The following is an 18977-nucleotide window of genomic DNA, read 5'->3' as shown; positions in this document are numbered from 1 at the left end:
TGTCTATCCTGCAGCGAGTATTTATCACCCGCAATCTCCTAACATGAATGTTCAGTCATACGTATGAACGCATGAACTGTTGGCGATGAACTGTGCCTTTGCCTCCTTTCACGTATACCAGGTATTGACCAGTGCCGAAACAACGCACCGACTGCAGGTGAGATGGGTCATGTGCAGTGGAGGATCAATCCCCTTGGAGGCCCAGGGCGGAATTTTTCAAGGGGGCCCATAATTTTGCTACGGCAGTATCGGTGTTAGGGAGATGTACTTCAAACATGATGTAACAACACCAGCAAAGTCTCGGAAAGAAAGCTCCCTTGCGTACATCTCAGAGTTCTGTTGCGTAGCCCTGTAAACGGGCCTAGTAAGCTAGTCTCTATATATAAACGTTTGTATGCGCTAAGGAGAACGATAACGCCACTACTTGGATCGCCATTAGCTGGTACGAAATTCCATACAAAACCAGCTGTTTTCAGATTGCCGATACCAGGAGAGCATCCACGGAAGAGGTAGCACCTAGTACAGGAATTTTGGTCGAAAACCGCCGAAAGGTATGCAATGTTTAAACACTAACTTTCCCGTTGGTCGTGAAAAATTTCTTCGAAAACTACCAGTTTCCGAATTTAAAGTACCAGGAGAGCATGCACGGAAGAGGTAGCTCCTGGTACTGCGCCCTAAGGTATGCAATGTTTATACACTAACTTTGCAACCAACTTGCAACGCAATGCGCCGTAAGGTATGCAATGTTTATACACTAACCTTGCAACCAACTTGCAATGCAAGTTTGGTGCAAGCAAGAAACTTGCAGCAAGATGGCGCCCAACTTCGTACTTGCATGCAACAAACTTGCATGCAAGTTCTTGCAAGCAAATTCTTGCATGCAAACTTGCATGCAAGTTTGTATGCAAGTTTGCATGCAAGTTTGCATACAAGTTCTTGTATGCAAGTTTGCATGCAAGTTCTTGTATGCAAGTTTGCATGCAAGTTCTTGTATGCAAGTTTGCATGCAAGTTCTTGTATGCAAGTTTGCATGCAAGTTTGCATGCAAGTTCTTGTATGCAAGTTTGCATGCAAGTTCTTGTATGCAAGTTCTTGCATGCAAGTTCTTGCATGCAAGTTCTTGCATGCAAGTTCTTGCATACAAACTCACATGCAAACTTGCATACAAACTTGCATGCAAACTTGCATGCAAGTTTGCATGCAAGAATTTGCTTGCAAGAACTTGCATGCAAGTTTGCATGCAAGCTTGCATGCAAGTACGAAGTTGGGCGCCATCTTGCTGCAAGTTTCTTGCATGCACCAAACTTACATTGCAAGTTGGTTGCAAGGTTAGTGTATAAACATTGCATACCTTACGGCGCATTGCGTTGCAAGTTGGTTGCAAAGTTAGTGTATAAACATTGCATACCTTAGGGCGCAGTACCAGGAGCTACCTCTTCCGTGCATGCTCTCCTGGTATTATACATTCGGAAACTGGTAGTTTTCGAAGAAATTTTTCACGACCAACGGGAAAGTTAGTGTTTAAACATTGCATACCTTTCGGCGGTTTTCGACCAAAATTGCTGTACTAGGTGCTACCTCTTCCGTGGATGCTCTCCTGGTATTATACATTCGGAAACAGGTAGTTTTAGAAGAAATTTTTCTCGACCAACGGGAAAATTAGTGTCCTGGTCCTGGTGCAATTTCGTTTATACTTTAAAGTCACAAAGTCGATTTTCTTCTTTGCATTTAATTAATTACATAGAAACAAATGTTTTATATAACCAAGGAAGATATTTTTGATCAATTTTCTACCTTGTAATTTTTTTTTTGCTATAATTTAACTTTGTTTTAAAATTTTCAAAAATCGCACAATAGGCACAAATTTATTGGGGCCCCTAGGCGACCGCCTACTCCGCCTACCGTTTGATCCGCCGCTGTATATTTGAAGAAAGCTTCTGAAATTTGCCTCATTCCGGAATAGAAAATATAAATATTCAAATATGAAAGCACAGGTTGGGTACATTTTTCTATTCTACTATAAAGGATCCACTTTTTTGTCATTTTTCATAAAATGTATATAAAATCACATAAATGGTTTAAATGAACGACATATTGGACACCGTACCATCGCTCAGAAACTAATGATCGGTCATATAAAAGATTTACACTGTCTACTGAAAGTAGGAATCAAAGTGGATCATATTTGCCGCGGAAAATCGGAAGGACAATGAGCCATTTCTTAAAAGGGACGCTGACAGAGTTGAGAAATTGGTCAGACGTGATCATAGCGTCGTGAAGCTGCTTAAACGCCGGCCAATTAAGGATTAACCAGATGGTTCTACTGTATTTGGTGGGATTGGAAGAGAATCATTTATGATAAGTTGGTATCGTATGGAACTGGTCAACAGAAAAGATGTTGTATTCCACCAAAGCAATATCTAGTCGCCAGTAGTTTAGAAGAATGATGATAAGTCCCACGTCTTACCCCAAAACAGGCTTGAGCAAAACGGAAGTATCTTATGATAATATTAGTTTACCTTTTTAAATTTCTACGATCAAGTTGGGTCATCGAAAACCACATATTATGTCCATTTTAATTTTTCTGGCGTTTTTATAACTGGGTACAACAAATATCCCATTACTTTTTATTATTCCATTACTAACATTCAGAAAAATATATAAAATTACTGAAGGTTTTCTTAAGGTCCCCTTGTACACGCGTGAGCTCAGTACTGTTTAAAGCTTACTTTTTACTTTTTTAAAATTTATAAAACTCAGCATCATTATCGATGGTTGCGAAGTTCTACTTTATATACTAGTAGTCCCAGCATTTATTGGACTGATCAAGTGCCAAGAGATTGCCTCCTTTTATTAGCATTACAAAACTTTCATAGCGTAAAGATATTGGAATTAAGAGAGTATTCCAATAATCGATTACTTCAGTTTTTCACTTTAACTTCTGTGAGAGTTTCGTTATGAAGATACCACTGTAATGGCAAAAAAATTGTACAGCAAAACAGCGTTTATCTGATCTAAATCAGTTAAATTAAGTCAGATATTTTAAGCAAAAATAACGAATTTCTTTATCTCCAATCTAATATTAAGTATCGAATTTTAAAGCGAACCCAGCTTTAAATCCATGTGACAAAACTTTAAGACTGCTAGATTTTATTCGATCCGTCTATCTTTTCTAATTGTGCAAACAGACTATTTCTCAAATAGCCTTTATACAACTTATGGTGGCTTCAATGCCGGAAAAGCCTAGAAAGTGGTAATGACACCGCTGACAAAATGGGAACACCGGATTAATTAAACTAGATATTTTTCTTGCAATATAATAAATGAAGTGATTATGTTTATTTAGAAGTGTAATAACATAAATTAACTTATTTTTATTTAAGAAGAACAACCAGGCCATATTGCTTCTTTTTAACGTATTTAAAATTTGTTTTGAAAAAAAAGCCCCATGGTAAAAATTTAATAATTTTGTGAAGGTCAAAAATAGTAAAAATAAATGGAAGCACAGATTAGCACAAGTAATATTTAAAACTTGCCTCTTGTTAATGTTTCTGAATGGAATGAAAGAAAAAATAATTAGAAACAAAAACCGTACGATTGGATGTAACAGATAAACAACAAATTGCTCCGATTTGAAATGAAACCCTGGCGCAATCGAACCGCCAGTCAGCTGTGGCTGTTTTGGTACGATTCCAAAAGCTGCCTCTCATGAATATTCCACCCGTGCGGAAAATGGGAAAAGTTTATCACTTTGACCGCTATTGAAGCAAACATTCAACCACAAACAAGCAAACCACCCACTGCAATCAGCCTTCTTGCCTTACGGTGGCAGCGGTATAGCGGGGTCCTTACCGCAACGATAACTACACGCTGGTCATTCGAGGTGCCACATCAATTGAAATACTTCCATAAAAATGCGTATCACTCATAACCGTCCCGAGTTATGTAGGTTGGGTTTTGGGGTTTTCAACGAGCAGGGATGAGATGTAGATGTTTACAATCATCGTGCTGAAATCGAATAGCCGAGATTTTCAGCGCAGAAGGCATAATCGGGCTGTGCATCGAAGGGAAAGCGTGAAGTGATTTATATTAATGGCGATTCGCAAAACATATTAATTTGCAATACGCAAGCGTACAATTAATTTGCTTGTTTATGTTATTAATTTAACCATAAAAAAGCTATCAATTGCTCATCCTGATTTACAACGGTTACGCAAAAAATATTCAATTCCGAAAGATCAGTTGGAAAACGGTTTAAAGTAGCTATCTTCCCAAGCCAGAGGAGAGGATGGACGAACTTTTGCGACCATCCAAAAACAACGCCAAAATGTAGATGAAAAATGTTCATTTTCCCTTTTTGGGATCCTTCGCCGAATGTTTTCCCATTTGTGGGTTTGTGACATTCTGCTACGGTTTGGATGAAATTTGAATGTTAATACAATGCTATGATTGGTGTGGGACCAACAAAAGGGAAATAAGTTCCGAAAATGTAATTTCTGTTCTCTTCTGTTTGGTACCGTGAACACGATACAAAGCATTGATCTTTGTTTCTAAGGAAAATGAATCCCTGCAGTAATGTAGACATTCTTCTCTATACTATGGATAAACGAACGAAAGCTGTGTAAAAAGCTTCTTATTGATATGCGTTATGAAAAACTCGTGCTTTTTCTATTTGAAATAATCGGTCAAAGCTTTATCTACTGTTGACACAAGCTATCAACTGCACAACGTGTTTGTATTTACACAAAATCAGAATTGAGAGACAGCGAAACGCATTTCTAACCTCAAAGCTGTTCTGTTTACGTATTCCTAGCACGCGAACGACCGCGTGTGACACAGAATCTTGCTTTCTTTGCAACGATAAGCATCTCTTAAGCAACCGAAGGGCAATCGCCTCAATATACTGTTAAAAGTCAATGATTTGAAGATGAAATTTGTACGCAATTCGAATACCAAAAGAACCTTGATCAGCGTGGTCGGATGGTGAACTCACAGGGAGTTCGCACGAAATGCCATATTGCGCTTGGTGTGGTATGCTTTTTATTACAATACGTTTACATTTTCCTCCCGCTTTACACTAGTATCGTGCCAGGAGATTAAATCTCCCAAACCCCACAATAAATTGGTTGAATCACTGCGATTTGATGCGGGATTCTGGGTGGAATTAATTAAACTATAACAGTTTTTAAAGTTGGTAAAGATGTTCTCGCGTACTGATGGAACACGGTAACGGCACGTAGACAACTTAGCATGGAGGTATAAAATATTAATTGCATTTAAATGTGGTTGTGTCCGCCCAACCCAAACCTGGTTGTGCTGGGTGGTGCCCCACCGGGCTGGTAAGTTTTGCAACGAGGATTAGATGGTAAAGTCGAAAGGTGAAAATTAGCCCCACGGAGCGTACGCTAATGGAGCAATAGAGATAATGGAGAGATAATGAGCACAATGGTTGGAAGCTGAGCAAACAGCACAGCAAGGCAACGGGATGGGAGTCGTGTATCCGTATCGTGTTCATCGCACGCTTTCACACGAGTGTGATGCTGGATTTCATGAGTTTTTAGATTAAATTTAAACTGCAATTTTTGGCGTAAAAAATGTGATGTTTGATGTTACAAATGAATTTGAAGTGTAAAACGTTTGTTTAATCGTGGCAAATTGAAACTAACTTAAATGGTGCAAAATGTATACAGGGATCTCCGAAATCATTATATCAAGATTCAAGATCGCAGTCGATGGACGGCATTCAACTTAATTTCATAAAAGAACAAACTTGTCCCGTGGTTTATTTCCTCAAAATTTGGTCGATCAAATTGAATGCCTGTCTCTAATTAAAATACAAAAACCAAAAAAGTGAATCAACCGTTCATGTCGACAATTATCGACGTTCTATTCAATTATCCTTACATAAATCATGACTGTCCTTACATAAATCAACTGTCCCAACAAATCAGTTATTGCCTTTAGGTTGAGCAGCAATTTAGTATGTGACTATTCAAATAAATTCCTATAATATTTTGAATAATATATTTTAGATTCAATAAAACTTAAGATTTTGAAACAGTTGATTAGAAAGATAAGGAATAATTTTATTTGAAAGGATGGGAAACTCCGAATATTCATCATGACTATCAGCTGGCTTTCTGTCTTGGCATCTAATCTTGATTTCCTTGACGAAATCGTTCTTTATCTCTTTTCATATTATTAAATTACTGAACAGACAAACCACTGTGAATCCTTATCCTTTTTATTTAATAATAATAATTATTATCAAGAAAAATATAAGTTTTTTCTTTATTTTAACACAATACATTCACTATAAATGTTGCAAATGAAAATTAACGTCGCATTAAGCGGTACACTTTTCCCCCGATTGAATTCGAGCAAAGAAAGATAATTTAATGCAATACGATAAATATGGAAATAAATTACCCACACCGGCAACAAATTCGCCCCGCAAACTTTAAAACATTCACCATCCGAAAGCAGCATGAAGGACGAAATGCTCTCGAAAGCAGGACCACGTGTCGGTGCGTAACGTCGTGCATCCAACAAACGATGAATGTTTGGCTGCCGTACTATAAAGCAAATCAAATGCTAGATTCGTTACCCTTCGACCTCTGCCGGCGAGTGGCATACAAGAGAGGATCCCAGAACAGAACGTCACCGAAATCGCAGAAAAGGTCATCTCTTGAAGATAAAATGGTGGGACGATCCCGGGATGGGCTCGATGACAATCTCCCGAGGATAGGATGGTTTATACGCGACGATTGTCGTAAAGCTTTTGGCCACACGAGGAGGTTCTCACACCGTTCATCGGTCGGACGACCGTTCAATTAGTCGAATGATATCCGTGCTCGTGTGGAGATTCACTTTCGCACCCCCAGGGATGGCACATTGATTTGATCAGTGATCTTCTTAAGCGCGCAGGAGGGTGCATCTAACCTTACCCACATTTTATGGCTACAATTTAAACGTTAAAAGGTCATAAAATCAAATTGGCAGATAAACGTTAATTGAGTTAGTACGGGTATCGGGAACGGGAACGAAGCAGTATAAATATTACACTTTTGAGCTTTAATGATATGGAAGTACAACAAGCTCATAATGCATCCGGGGGAAAAAAGTCGTTAAACCTATTTGCTTTATGTTTTAATTTCATCCCGAATGAATCAACTTCATAATAACTTGTTTGACAATTGTGAAGCACAGTACAAACCGAAACTTTCCGTTTAATCAAACACCAAAAAAAAGGTGCACCGTTCCTTCCCAGGTTTGTCATTCCAGTACGCTCCATTGGGACAAAAATTGTAATAAAAAGCACAAGAAAAAAACAGCTATTTGAGTAGATGCTTGCAGGAAGAAAAGAACAGCACAAAACATAACCCACTTTCACCAGTACTCAACACAGGGCACGGAGCATGGTCAGGTGTCATTTTCAGGGATGCTGTAGCCGTACGGTTTGTTCCCCGCTTGCCAACCAGAAACTGCTCAGACCATGCTGATGAAGAGCTTGGCCCCCGGGGCGGTCGGGTGGGTCTGTAACGGATTTTTCATCTTTCCTGTCCTTTGCGTTTCCACACACACACACACACACACAGCGTTTGTTCGCCGTTGTCGACAGCATTTCTGTGTGCATGCGAATAGCGCGTGTCGTTTATGTATTTTTCTTTTCAATTTTCCTTTTTTGCACTCCAAATTGCACCCACCTGAACAAAGTTAACATTTTCTGTGGAACTCAACAGTGTCTGGTGAAATTATTTAAGCGCAAAATGCGCGACATTATGAACCCCGGGAACCGTTATGATGGATGCTAGAAATGTCTTAAATATAGATATTTTTCCCCCTTGCAGGAAAACGCAACGTAAGGAGTGTAAATGCTTATGTTCGTGATGGAAACGCCACGCCGTGGTAACGAAGCGTAGTATATCGTACAGGAAATGGCAATACGACAGGCGGTTGCGGTTTGAGTAGTGAATGTGAACTCAAAAGTTAGAAGTAATTAAATGCGATGCAAATCACGTGGATAATAGAGGGAATGGAGATTTCTAGCTTACCTATTGGTAAGATGCAGCAAATTTTCGCAGCAACTTTCACTATGTTTAGAGCATCATAACACTTTTGTAATTAGCTTCTTTAACACCTTTTTTTAACCCATCACGATTTTTGATATCATTTTTACGCTAAACACTCGATTTATTTATTTTCTTAATCACTTAATTTTCACCTCATCATCAAATTGCGATCAATTCTTTTATAGTAATCTAAAGACAACATAAATATACCCTCCCCAAACATTATTTTACAACCCCAACAGCCCTTTTTATAAGAAGCTACAATACATTAACACCGATCTCTACGAAACGTGGATCAATATAATCGTTTTCGGTTAGCTTTTGTTAATACATATTTTCACTTTCCACAAGGAACATCATTCTTTAAAGCTTTTACAAAAATAACACTTTTCGCACTTTTCGACGTGCGTTACACGATTGTCGATGAAAACTTTTAAACATACACTTTAAAATATTGTTTTAACAAAATTATACTAATATTAGGTAGATTGAAAAATAAAACAAATAACACTTTTCAATTTATATGCCACATTTCACTACATCGTTGTAATATTTTCCATATCAAGCATTACACATAGGTCGGACCTATTTCTTACTAAGTAAACTTTTATCTCACAAAAAACCTCTACGCATCACGCATCATAGAAACACACACACATACACGCACACACATACAAGTCGCACACAAAGAAAACGCTGTGAAACCATTATTCTTATTCCATTTGCATCGTGCTTCATGCTGAGTGATTAGGGAATGGAAAGCTCGAAGCATTACACCTATTAATAGCGATAAATCACCCCCGGGAATTGTTGATGTGGGTTGCTGGAAACAATTTGCACCTATTCGGAATCATAAATTTACCCAACACATATTGCAAACGATCGGTACCGGGCCTCAGAATATTTGGCTGCTGCAAATCACACACTATTACAAGAAGCTGGCATGTAAACTGTTACTTACAAAACTTTTGATTTTGTGACGAAACGGAGGAAAACTGGGTTGCGATACACTTGTGAACCGCTCGCGACCGTCCGAGATTGATAACTGAGCTAGTGGCACGGGAAACGCAACTGATAACTTTAGCTCTGGCGAGGCATTTCAGGTGTCTGTTTTAGGTGTTGTTCAAGAGCGGAGAGAATAGCATCCTGATAACACGCGGAGACTGCGTGAGATGGCAGCATCCCTGTACGCCTGGATGTATGCTCTCAGCTGCTCTCGGATGTTCTCAAAACGGCTGTGCTGAGTGAGATGTTCTAAGTATTTTGTTTTGACAAACCACTTGTAACCAGTGTGGTTCGTTCAACATACACTGATACAAACAACCAAAAAAACGCGCCTTTTTGCATCGAAAACAAATTCTTAATATTATATTCCCAAACAATTCGTATTCCTAATTGACCATGATGTTTATTATGCTATCAAATGATACTTTCGTAAATCGTAAATCTTTAGAACATCTACAAGATTTAATAAGGTTAATCAATGATTATTTCATAACAGATATTGCATTACTTTTAGAATTTGAACAAAACAACTGCAATTATTAACGTGATATTTATTGTGTGATTATTTTGCATTGTCTTCAATGTTTTACGAATGAATCATCCACCATCCTTTCTAGACATTTGCGACTTATAACAGCTCCATAACTCTCGCCATGCTAAAATGTACGATCTCTCGGAGAGTGAGCCACAACTCTTTATCAGCGAAAGGAAAAGTTTATCCGTAACAGGTTTCCGTCGCTCGCAACAGGTGCCATGCGCGCATCCTGTCCGGACATCGCACTCGCTTCGGATGGCGATGTTTAGCCATTCTTCTTTTTTATTCAAACAGAACAGCTATTGTTGATATTGTTGCCATGGCTCTCACGCTGGTGGATTGTATTCTCGCGCAATGCTTTCATCTGTCTTCCAACGTCCGCTGGCAACATCCGTTGCTACCAAGCCGTATCCTGGGTTTGCGGGTAGAAATTTCGGTCCATCTGGGACTGTCGGGTGGTTTGTATTTGTTTTTTTTTATCCTTTGGGAGAGGGACACGATTGGAGGGAACTGGTATGCGAAACATTGGGAAACAGCGCACCTGCTCGTCGCTGGGCATCTGTACGGGGAGTAGAACAAAAGCTTCGGTACAAACACAAAAACACAAACGATGGCATTCGGCGGATGTTGTTATCCACCGAGCGATAGCGAAATATTGAAGATGAGATTGCTCGCGGCTAGGGTGGCCTCGCGTTTTAACCCTTTGGTGATGATAAAAGCTATTGCTGGGTTAATGTTATTATGTAACAACATTAAGTATGACACTGACACTATGTATGTGGAGGCTACTATTTTGTTTATTGAAGATTTTTGTGCACACACACACATTTAGGCAACGCAATATTTATTGTTCGCTATCTGTAACTTCTTCCTCTCGACAGTTAAAACCTGATAGGTAGAAGAATCGTTTATTAACTAAAGCAAAAAATGATCATTATTCCTCTTCTCTTCGCGCAGCCCTTCAAATGTAGTCCTTAACACAATGGTTATATACTTTCAGGCGTTGCTTACCCTACACAGGTTAAGTAGATAGAGATGAATACGTTTAAGCTAACAATAATATTACAAATACGAAGAAATAAGGTATACGTAGAGTCCTCGCCAAATCATTTTCAATGTTGTATGGAGTATCTTTTGAAATATTTTATTTATCTGGCGAATCACAAATAGTTTGCATACTACCAGGCGCAAACTGGTATGTTCCCCTCTAGCCCGACAAAAAGTTGGCCGGTCCGCACCACTTTTCAATGAAATCGATCACCCCAGGAATGTCCGTCTGTGGTGCCATCCGAGCGGCAACCGTCAGCTTGCTCCATGCATCCCGATTGGCCAGCCGGTGCGTGCGCTGAAAGACGACTGGTTGGCGTCCCATCACCGGATATCCGCTCACCAAGCACGGCTGATCCGATAACCCTAGACTGGCCTCGTACAGATTCCGATCATCCGTAGGTAGCGCTTGATCAACCTTCTGATCCATACTGACGGCGAGCACCCACTCGCGAATCTCCTCGTGCAGCTGCAGTTCGTTCTTCAGATGCAGTTCGGCTGGTATCGGCACCGAGCTGGGAAAGTCCGTGGACGACAAGTCGGAATGATCGACCAAATTGCCCGAACCCTCTTCGATTGCTTCGCAAACGTCCAGATAGTGATTGAGAATTACAAACGCTTCCGATTCACGGCCCATTCCGCGCAGATCCATACCCGCTTCGTAGTATCCCTTGTCGCACGGAATTAAATCCGTGTAGCGCAACAATGCGACCGAAATTTTCACCGCGATCGATTGTAACGCTGGTGCCTGACGGCAGGCCGCCCTCGTTGCATAGTAGTGCGCAATCACTAGCAGCTGCTCGAAACGATCTATAACTTCTGCTTCGGCCTGATCCGAACCACGCAACGCTTGTACTAGATTGAGCAAAAATGTACGGACGTTCTTCCACACGGTGGCTGCATCGGGTTCCCGCAGGGCAAAACACTCCAACGCGATCCGGCTGTAGATGTTAAAGTTTGCGCTCACCGGTGGAACGCCATGCTCCAGATAAAGGTTCAGCGCTGCCACGCAATCTCCGTCGCGGATGAGTTGGGCCGCATACTGTGCCATGTACTTCTGCAGCACTGGAACACTGTGCTGTTTCGCCTTTTCGATGCATCGCATCCACTGGCCCTGTTCGGCGAGAAGATCGAGGGCTCCAACCATATCAATATCCGCCAACTGCTCCACATTGCCTTGATTGCGCAGGCGTGCTTTTTGCTGGGCTTCCACGTACACTACCAGCTGTGGGTCTATTTCTTTTGCTAGACGTCGCGCCTTCGCCCAGTTATCGGTACGTATAAACACGTCGACCGCTTCCTGAGGTAACTCGGCAGCAAGATACAGTTGGGCAGCAGGGCCTATTTGATTGATCTCGATCAGGCGCGGACCAAGTTCGCGAGCCATTTCCATCGCTTCCGATCCTTCGAGGAACTGGTTACATATCTCTGCGGCCCGCAGCAATGCCCGTGCCACCGTCGGCTCGTCGGCATTTCCCTCATTAATCTGCAGCAGACATTCTGTAGCCCGACGGAACTCTTCATTTCTTGCGTGTTCCGATGCTTTCTGCAGCAGGTATCGTGAGTCCGTTGATTCGCCAGCGCCTCGATTCATTCGGGCGTACAGTTTTTGCAACTCTGCTACCGCTCCGGGAACGTATTCCTTGGCAATGCGCAGTGCATCCGCCACCATGTTGTATTCCTTGTAATGCTCCAGGATCAAATCAGGTCGATCGGCACGAATCATCAGTGCCTCGTACTCGGGGTAGTTGCGACTTTCGAGCGCACTGTTTGCCTGACTGAGTAGCACCTCGTGTACCGCTTCCGGGAGGTATTTTTCCGCCACGCGAAGAGCCGACTTCCAATCTCCACCGTGCGTATGCATCATGATCGCTTCACGTGGTTTGTTTGCCAGTAGAAATTCCGCTTCAGCTTCGGTAAATTTGCCGTCATCTTCTAGCGCCATCGCAATTTTTAAGTGAACATCATCCGCGGATCGACCACTCACCTTGCACAGTTCGAGGGCAAAATCGAACTGACCCGCCTCACAGGCGTACGCTATGCAGCTATCCAGCAGGCTCATCTTGGTGAGTAGCCGGGCGGCACCTTCGAAAGGAAGCGACTTTGCCCACATAAAGGCAACCTGCTCCGAAGCAGGCTGACCACCTTTTTGTTTGGCCACACGGTGTGCTTCCTCCCATTTGCCTGCCGTGCAGTACATGTGGACCGCCGCCTTCCAGTCACCGGCTGCCAGGAAGTGAACCTCCGCATTCTTGAGCCGGCCCTTCGATTCTAGCTGACGGCCCAGGTTCAGGTGCGTCTGTTCGAGCAGGCTCTTGTGATAGCGCTCCACTAAACGTAGCATCGAGTCATATAGCTCCAACTCTTTGTACATGTTGATAGCCAAATCTGGCTCATTGACCGTGAGCAGGACGCGTTCCGCGTCTCTATATTTTCCCTCCTGCTCGAGTCCTTTCGCCAGTTCCACAAACATCTCACGCACGTCTGCACCGGGTAGGAACCGGTCTGCGATGTCGAACGCTTTCTCCCACTGGCCATGTTTGTTCAGCAGCTGTACCGCTTCCCGATAGAGTTCGGCACGTACCAACAGTTCTTCGGCCGTCTTAACGTCTCCTATCTGACATAGGTGTTCCGCTAGCTCGACAGCGTACTTTTGTATTTCTTCTGGATCATCGACGACCTTTGCGATTTGTACGGCTTTGCGCCACTGTTTCGCACCGACTGCGGCCTCCAGTGCCTTAACCGTGCAACCAGCCTCGATGTAATGGCTTATGGAGGCATCCAGTTGCCGTTTTCCCACCAACCAATCGCCCCATTCTTCCTCCAGACTCGTCACATCATCCGGCGTAACATATCGGGCAAGCTCAATTGCCCGTGCGTAGGCACCACCCTTCCGATAGAGGGTTATAGCGGTTTGCTGCTGTCCGGTACGGTTTGCAAGTTCCGCCGCAAGCTCAAAAAGTTCTTAAAGTTGGAGCAATCGATAGCGAAATATTAAGAATTAAAAGGGGTTAATGCCATATTGGCCTCCACGACTTACCTGCTTTAATCAACGACGCCGACACTCTTGTTACTAAATTCTCATTTGATAACAAATGTGGTGTTTTTAACGCCAGCTTAGCGGCTTTCACCGGTTTGTTTGCCTTCATGTAGAGCGTCATGGCTTTATCCTTTTCCCCGCGCTCCTCCAGTACTTCACCTGCCTTCTCCTCTTGGCTGGTCGAAAGCAAAAACTCCATTTGTGCTTCCTTCAATTCAAGAAGTCCATGATATCCACGACGTTCTGCCAGTTTTATGGCATCATCCCAACGACGTAACTTGGTGTACATAGCGAGAGCGGCTTCAATATCTCCTTGCTCGATGTAAATACGTTCCGCCGTTCTGGTGAGATAGAAAGCGATATATTTCAACAACTTTTCCCTTCCAAATTGTTAACCCGTCCAATCATAAACCTTACCTTAGATCTCCACCAAGAAGTGCCATCATGGCGCGCACCTCTGGGCATGTCATGCCGGGTCCCGTTGTTTCCTCGTACTGTTCAGCGATCTTGATCATCTCTCCGATGTAGAACGTTTTCGAGGCATTTCCGAGTGCGGCAAAGCAGCGTTGTGCAACACGAAGATTTTGTTGCGCCAGTGCAATATTGGCCAGATTGTGCCACATTGCTTTGGCCGCCGGACGATCGCCAAGAGACTCAAGGTAGAATATGGCCCGTCCGAAGTCACTATCGTTGACCGCCGTACCGAACTCCACCAAACCCTCGTCCAGCGGGTACACATGCTCCGATGCGGCCTCACGTGTGATGATCTCTGTTCGGCCATCCTCACGCAACACGTCCACCACGTCACCCCGCACCGGCATCATCGTGACGTGCTCGGGCAGATCAATGTTGTACCATACTGCCAGATTGGTGTCACTTTGAGCAACGGCCACATCACTCGACGGTACCCACTGTACGAAAGCGACCTTCGCCAGAAGGGTTTGTTTCTGCCCGGTGCCCACGTCGACCAGCACGAGACGCATCTTGCGATCTCGGAACAGTAACTTGTGGCCTGTTTCGCTCAGCTCCAACCAATCGATCTTAGAATCGTGGGATATTTGTGCGATCGTTGACTGCAGCATTAGATCTACCACGCACAGCGTCTTCATGTCGAGCAGATAGGCCAGCTTCTTGTTGTTACGCGTATTACCACGTTCGTTCAAGCGTACCGAGATTAAATGTGGGTTTACGAATTCTGTCCGTACTGAGCCAAGGATGTAGTGTTCGCCATACTCGACGAGCGATAGTTCGCCTGCGTTGAATATCAGTGCTACGGTTGGATTTTCGAAGTAGAACCGTTCGTGGCGCCCGGTAGCTATCCAAGGGATTTCGCTCGTTAGCGAGCGTGTAAGATCGCACAAGATCAGTGAGTCTTCGGTGCGTCCGACCAGATAGCTGTCCTTGCCCATAATCCTTATGTCGTCAATTTCGAGCCCAAGCTGCGATTCAACCAGCATCGTGGTGATCGGTTCGTGCAGCGATCGTAACAACACCTGGCTCGGGGCTACAAACGTTAGCTCAAACTTGTCCTGCCAGATGGTGCGTCGCAGTACCGATTCATATGCAAGTACGGCTCCACACAATGATCCAACGGCAAGTCGCGAGCCATCCTTTCTCCAACAAACCGCTGTTACGGTATACAGATTTGGGATCGTCTTGCATAGGGACTCTGTCCAGGCATTTTGACGCGGGCTCCAACTGAAGATGCGTAGACGATCGAAGCTTCCGACGGCAACAGCCTGCCCGTTGGGACTGGCGGAGGCAACAGTAAATTCCCGCTCAACTTCATCCCGCCCGTAGTCAAACGTGCGCATAGCACGTCCCTGCAGATCGTAGAAGCAAATCTTCTTATCGCATCCCGCCACAACGATGCCACCTTGCGGCCAGGCCAGTGCTACCGGTGCAACCGGATGTTGTAGCAATCTCCCGGTTGGTTCACCGGGTTCTTCTACCAGCAGAAAGCGCACCACCGATCCATCCTCATGTCCTGATAGGACGCCAGTACCTTTGGTGTTCTGCGCCAACGTAACCACCATACTATCCGTACCATACAGTGTTTTTGATTTGTTGTTTTTGCAGTACAATGAACGAACCTTGCCATCCTCCAGACCGGCCACAATTAATCCTCCGACGAGCCAGGAAATGCAGGTAACGGCCGAACCCTGCGGAAATTTGTTGCAAATCACCTTCTTCTCGTTCCACTGTTCGCCCAGTTTGTACACATACACGATACTATCGCTTTGGGCTACCGCAAGCCGACTGGAGTCCGGACTGAACGTAATGCCCCGGATTACGTAGGAATTCTTCATTGCGTTCGGATCGGCCGCTTTGGTCGAGAACTTATCTCGCCGATCACCATTTTCGTCGAACAGCAGGATGGTACGGTCAGCCGTGGCCACTGCTAGCTTCTGGTTGTTCGCTGACCAGCATAATCCTGCAACGCGGTACAAATGATCCTGTACACACGGATCCGGTGAGCAAGCATCTAACATACACCATCGTTTACATCTTACCTGTGCCTCGACGATAGTTTTCATGAATTTTAACTGCATTTTCGCGGTTTTATAAGATTATTTCAATTATAGAACAAAAGCAGCGAACATTATGCTCGAGCAACACATTTCAAAATGGTTTAATCGATTTTGCACCTCAGTATTGTTTGTTTGTTGTCGCCTCGGTCTCCTAGAAACGGCCGTCCTTGGAAACTGAAGGGGGTTTGTAACAACACGTGGTTGTGGGTCCCCTTTAACACATGAACATGTCTCAATGCAACAGGTTGCTATCGTTGATAGCGCATGTGTGTGTGATTTAGTTCATGAATGGGTTGTTTATGCGCATGTTTACTGTTTAAGCATATGTCCATACTTTTAGCGAATTGAATTGTAAGATATGAACAAACAGTACCAAGCAGAAACTTGTTAATTGAAAGAGATTTTAAAATACATTATAATGATTACAATATCATAGTGTTACACGGGGTCAGGTGGCACCAAAGCAATGAAAAAACAACATTTATGAAAAACTTAAATGGTTAAATTAAATGTTAAAGAGAAAGTCATTATTCTTTCATTTTTTCTAAAAGAACGTATTTAACTTTTGACTAAAACAGTCATTTATTTGCTTTTTCGATTTCCCGGACAATATATCCTGCACTAAGGATACAAATTGTAACAAATTTTACAAATTAAACTGTTTCTCCTACGGCGGTTGTCAGCATTTAGAACCTAAGCTGGACTAACCTTTGGATTCGACTACATATTATTTGGTCTCATGATTGTTGTTCTAATGCTCAATACTTTGCGCCGAATCCTTTCCGATACAAGGTTCTAGATTGCTAATAGGAGAATGTTTGGAAAATCAGAAAGCATACACTGTTTTTCATGTGTAAACACGAAGGTATACAAACGCACACAGGAGCACAAGTAAATGTTCGACTACACTTGTTCATTTACCTAGTAAAATTCTTCGTAAAAACGTAAGCGTTTAACCGAAAAAAGCTCCCGGAAGGTGGAGTTCGGATTTAGTCACCGTTTAAAAGTCAGATAATCAAACACACGCTGTCCTAGTGATGATGTGCGTTAAATAAATCGCCGGCCGATGGTAGCGGTGCTAGACCACCGGTCACGTCCGGGAGGGAGGTCAAGTCAGGCAGATTGTTCATATGGTTTCGAACCTCCTTTTGTACTTCTTTGATTTTAGAAAGTTTATTCTGGTATTCCTAAAATAGAAAACTGGATTAGCAAAACCCACTAAGTGAGTCGTTTGGTTTACAATGTTACGAACCACTAGCCGGTTTTCCACTTGCTGTTGTAGTTCCTGCTGCTCGCGTAAGAAATCTCTCAGCATGGTCGTCAGCTTCTTGCGGTCATCCATTTCCACTGCCAGCCGCGCGTTATAATCATTCAGAATCTTTATGGCATCGTTAACCTTGAAAATGTTAAACAAAAAATGTCAATGAGAATTATCGCGTAAGGATAAGAAGGTTAGGAACTCACATCTGCGGCCAGTTTCATTGCTGCTTCTTTGTCTTCCAGCTTGTCTAGGGCAGCTAATTCGGACACCTCTGGTTTTAGACTGGCTATTCTTTCGCGCACTGCAGCATCACTTGAAGCAGAATTTTCCAGTTCCAAAATAACCTTAATGAGATCCTCCGGTTCAGGAGGATCACCGTCTGGCTGATGGGGACTGAGTGTAATGTGTGTTTCTACCTTTCCGTTAACCTCTACCACTTCGCTCTTTACTTTCTTCTCCGTTACGACGGCTGTACGAGGTTTTTTCGACGAATCACTTTCATTGCTGCTACTATCGCCTTTCCGCTTCTTTTCACTACCGTTTACCTCCACCTTGGGGATAGCATCCGTTCCATTTAGTACTGTCGAGTATTCCTTGATCTTAGGTTCCTCATACACAGCCCGATCTCCCCAGATCCCGAGAATTCTATTGAGACTGTTGATTGTTTTCGGCTCCGGTGATGACTGTGCTACGTTTTTGAACGCTTTTAACAACACGTGCTCAAACTCGCGCCCAAACTCGGGCCCCTTCTTCTTGCTGTTCTGTATCACATCGTTCGCCAGGTACATGAAAGTGAGCTTCTTCGCTGAAGGTGCTGCAAAGAAGTTATACATTGATGAGCAATGCGATCCGGAAGATGCCGTCAACCACCTGGCACACTTACCTCGCTGGAGCTCTTTCAGCCATGTTTTAACGATTATTGAGTGATGCTTTCGGTGGTGAATCAGCCACAGTGAAAGGGTCTGAATACTTTGCTGACTTTGGTTGAGTTCGAACAGCTTCTTCACCAGCCCCGTTTCAGTGAACGAGGACATTCTTTCGAAATATCTGCAAATCTCACTACTTCCGGATCCGAAAATGCTAATGAAATTAGTTTATATCTGCACAGCTTCCGTGCCTTTGCTGATGTTTATATTAGTATCGAGGTTTTCAGTCAAAAATAATTAACTTAGAGAAATCAGAGAAATTTGCTTAGCGTCGCACGGTGTCGTTCTTTCGAGACTTTTTTATCAAAACAAACGCACTGTGTTATTCCCCGGATAATCCGCATCGGTCAATTGGAAGCTTATACCAAGCGGTTCAAGGATCCGTTTGAAGTTTCTGACAATCGGTATTTGACAGCCGGTAAAATAGCGGTAATGCAAGCGTACAGTGCAGTGTATATAAATATGTGACATAAATTCCTTTTACATTTTCAGATTTTTTTTACACTACTACACTGCACCTTTTCACTTATGTCTTACGGGCGTAGTAGAAGCATGTGTTT

General features: G+C 43.1%; 2 protein-coding genes across 2 annotated transcripts; both read right to left on the bottom strand.

The window, feature by feature from the left end:
- Positions 1-10819: 10819 nt before the first annotated feature.
- On the bottom strand, positions 10820-16251 carry LOC128304736 (intraflagellar transport protein 172 homolog). The gene is made up of 4 exons (XM_053041953.1): positions 16213-16251; positions 14117-16155; positions 13700-14040; positions 10820-13623 (listed from the first exon to the last, which is right to left on the bottom strand). Exons 1-4 carry the CDS (start codon positions 16249-16251, stop codon positions 10820-10822), a joined length of 5223 nt encoding a protein of 1740 aa, XP_052897913.1.
- A 565-nt stretch (positions 16252-16816) lies between these two features.
- Positions 16817-18701, bottom strand: LOC128303568 (regulation of nuclear pre-mRNA domain-containing protein 1B). The gene is made up of 4 exons (XM_053040558.1): positions 18375-18701; positions 17695-18305; positions 17483-17626; positions 16817-17417 (listed from the first exon to the last, which is right to left on the bottom strand). The coding sequence occupies exons 1-4, from the start codon at positions 18523-18525 to the stop codon at positions 17262-17264; spliced, it is 1062 nt and encodes a 353-aa protein (XP_052896518.1). The 5' UTR covers positions 18526-18701; the 3' UTR covers positions 16817-17261.
- Positions 18702-18977: the final 276 nt, after the last annotated feature.

Source organism: Anopheles moucheti, chromosome 3 (genome assembly GCF_943734755.1).
Source record: "Anopheles moucheti chromosome 3, idAnoMoucSN_F20_07, whole genome shotgun sequence".
NCBI lineage: Eukaryota > Metazoa > Arthropoda > Insecta > Diptera > Culicidae > Anopheles > Anopheles moucheti.
This window is presented reverse-complemented; position numbering and strand designations above follow the sequence as displayed.

Excerpts from the sequence above, each read along its gene's own strand:
- LOC128303568 (XM_053040558.1), bottom strand. The coding sequence starts at position 18,525 with ATGTCCTCGTTCACTGAAACGGGGCTGGTGAAGAAGCTGTTCGAACTC. Across the intron at positions 17,627-17,694 it reads CAATGAAACTGGCCGCAGAT|GTTAACGATGCCATAAAGAT; the intron begins GTGAGTTCCTAA and ends AACATTTTCAAG. Across the intron at positions 17,418-17,482 it reads AAGTGGAAAACCGGCTAGTG|GAATACCAGAATAAACTTTC; the intron begins GTTCGTAACATT and ends TTTCTATTTTAG.
- LOC128304736 (XM_053041953.1), bottom strand. The coding sequence starts at position 16,251 with ATGCAGTTAAAATTCATGAAAACTATCGTCGAGGCACAG. Across the intron at positions 16,156-16,212 it reads AAACTATCGTCGAGGCACAG|GATCATTTGTACCGCGTTGC; the intron begins GTAAGATGTAAA and ends CCGTGTGTACAG. Across the intron at positions 13,624-13,699 it reads GGCGTCGTTGATTAAAGCAG|AACTTTTTGAGCTTGCGGCG; the intron begins GTAAGTCGTGGA and ends TCCAACTTTAAG.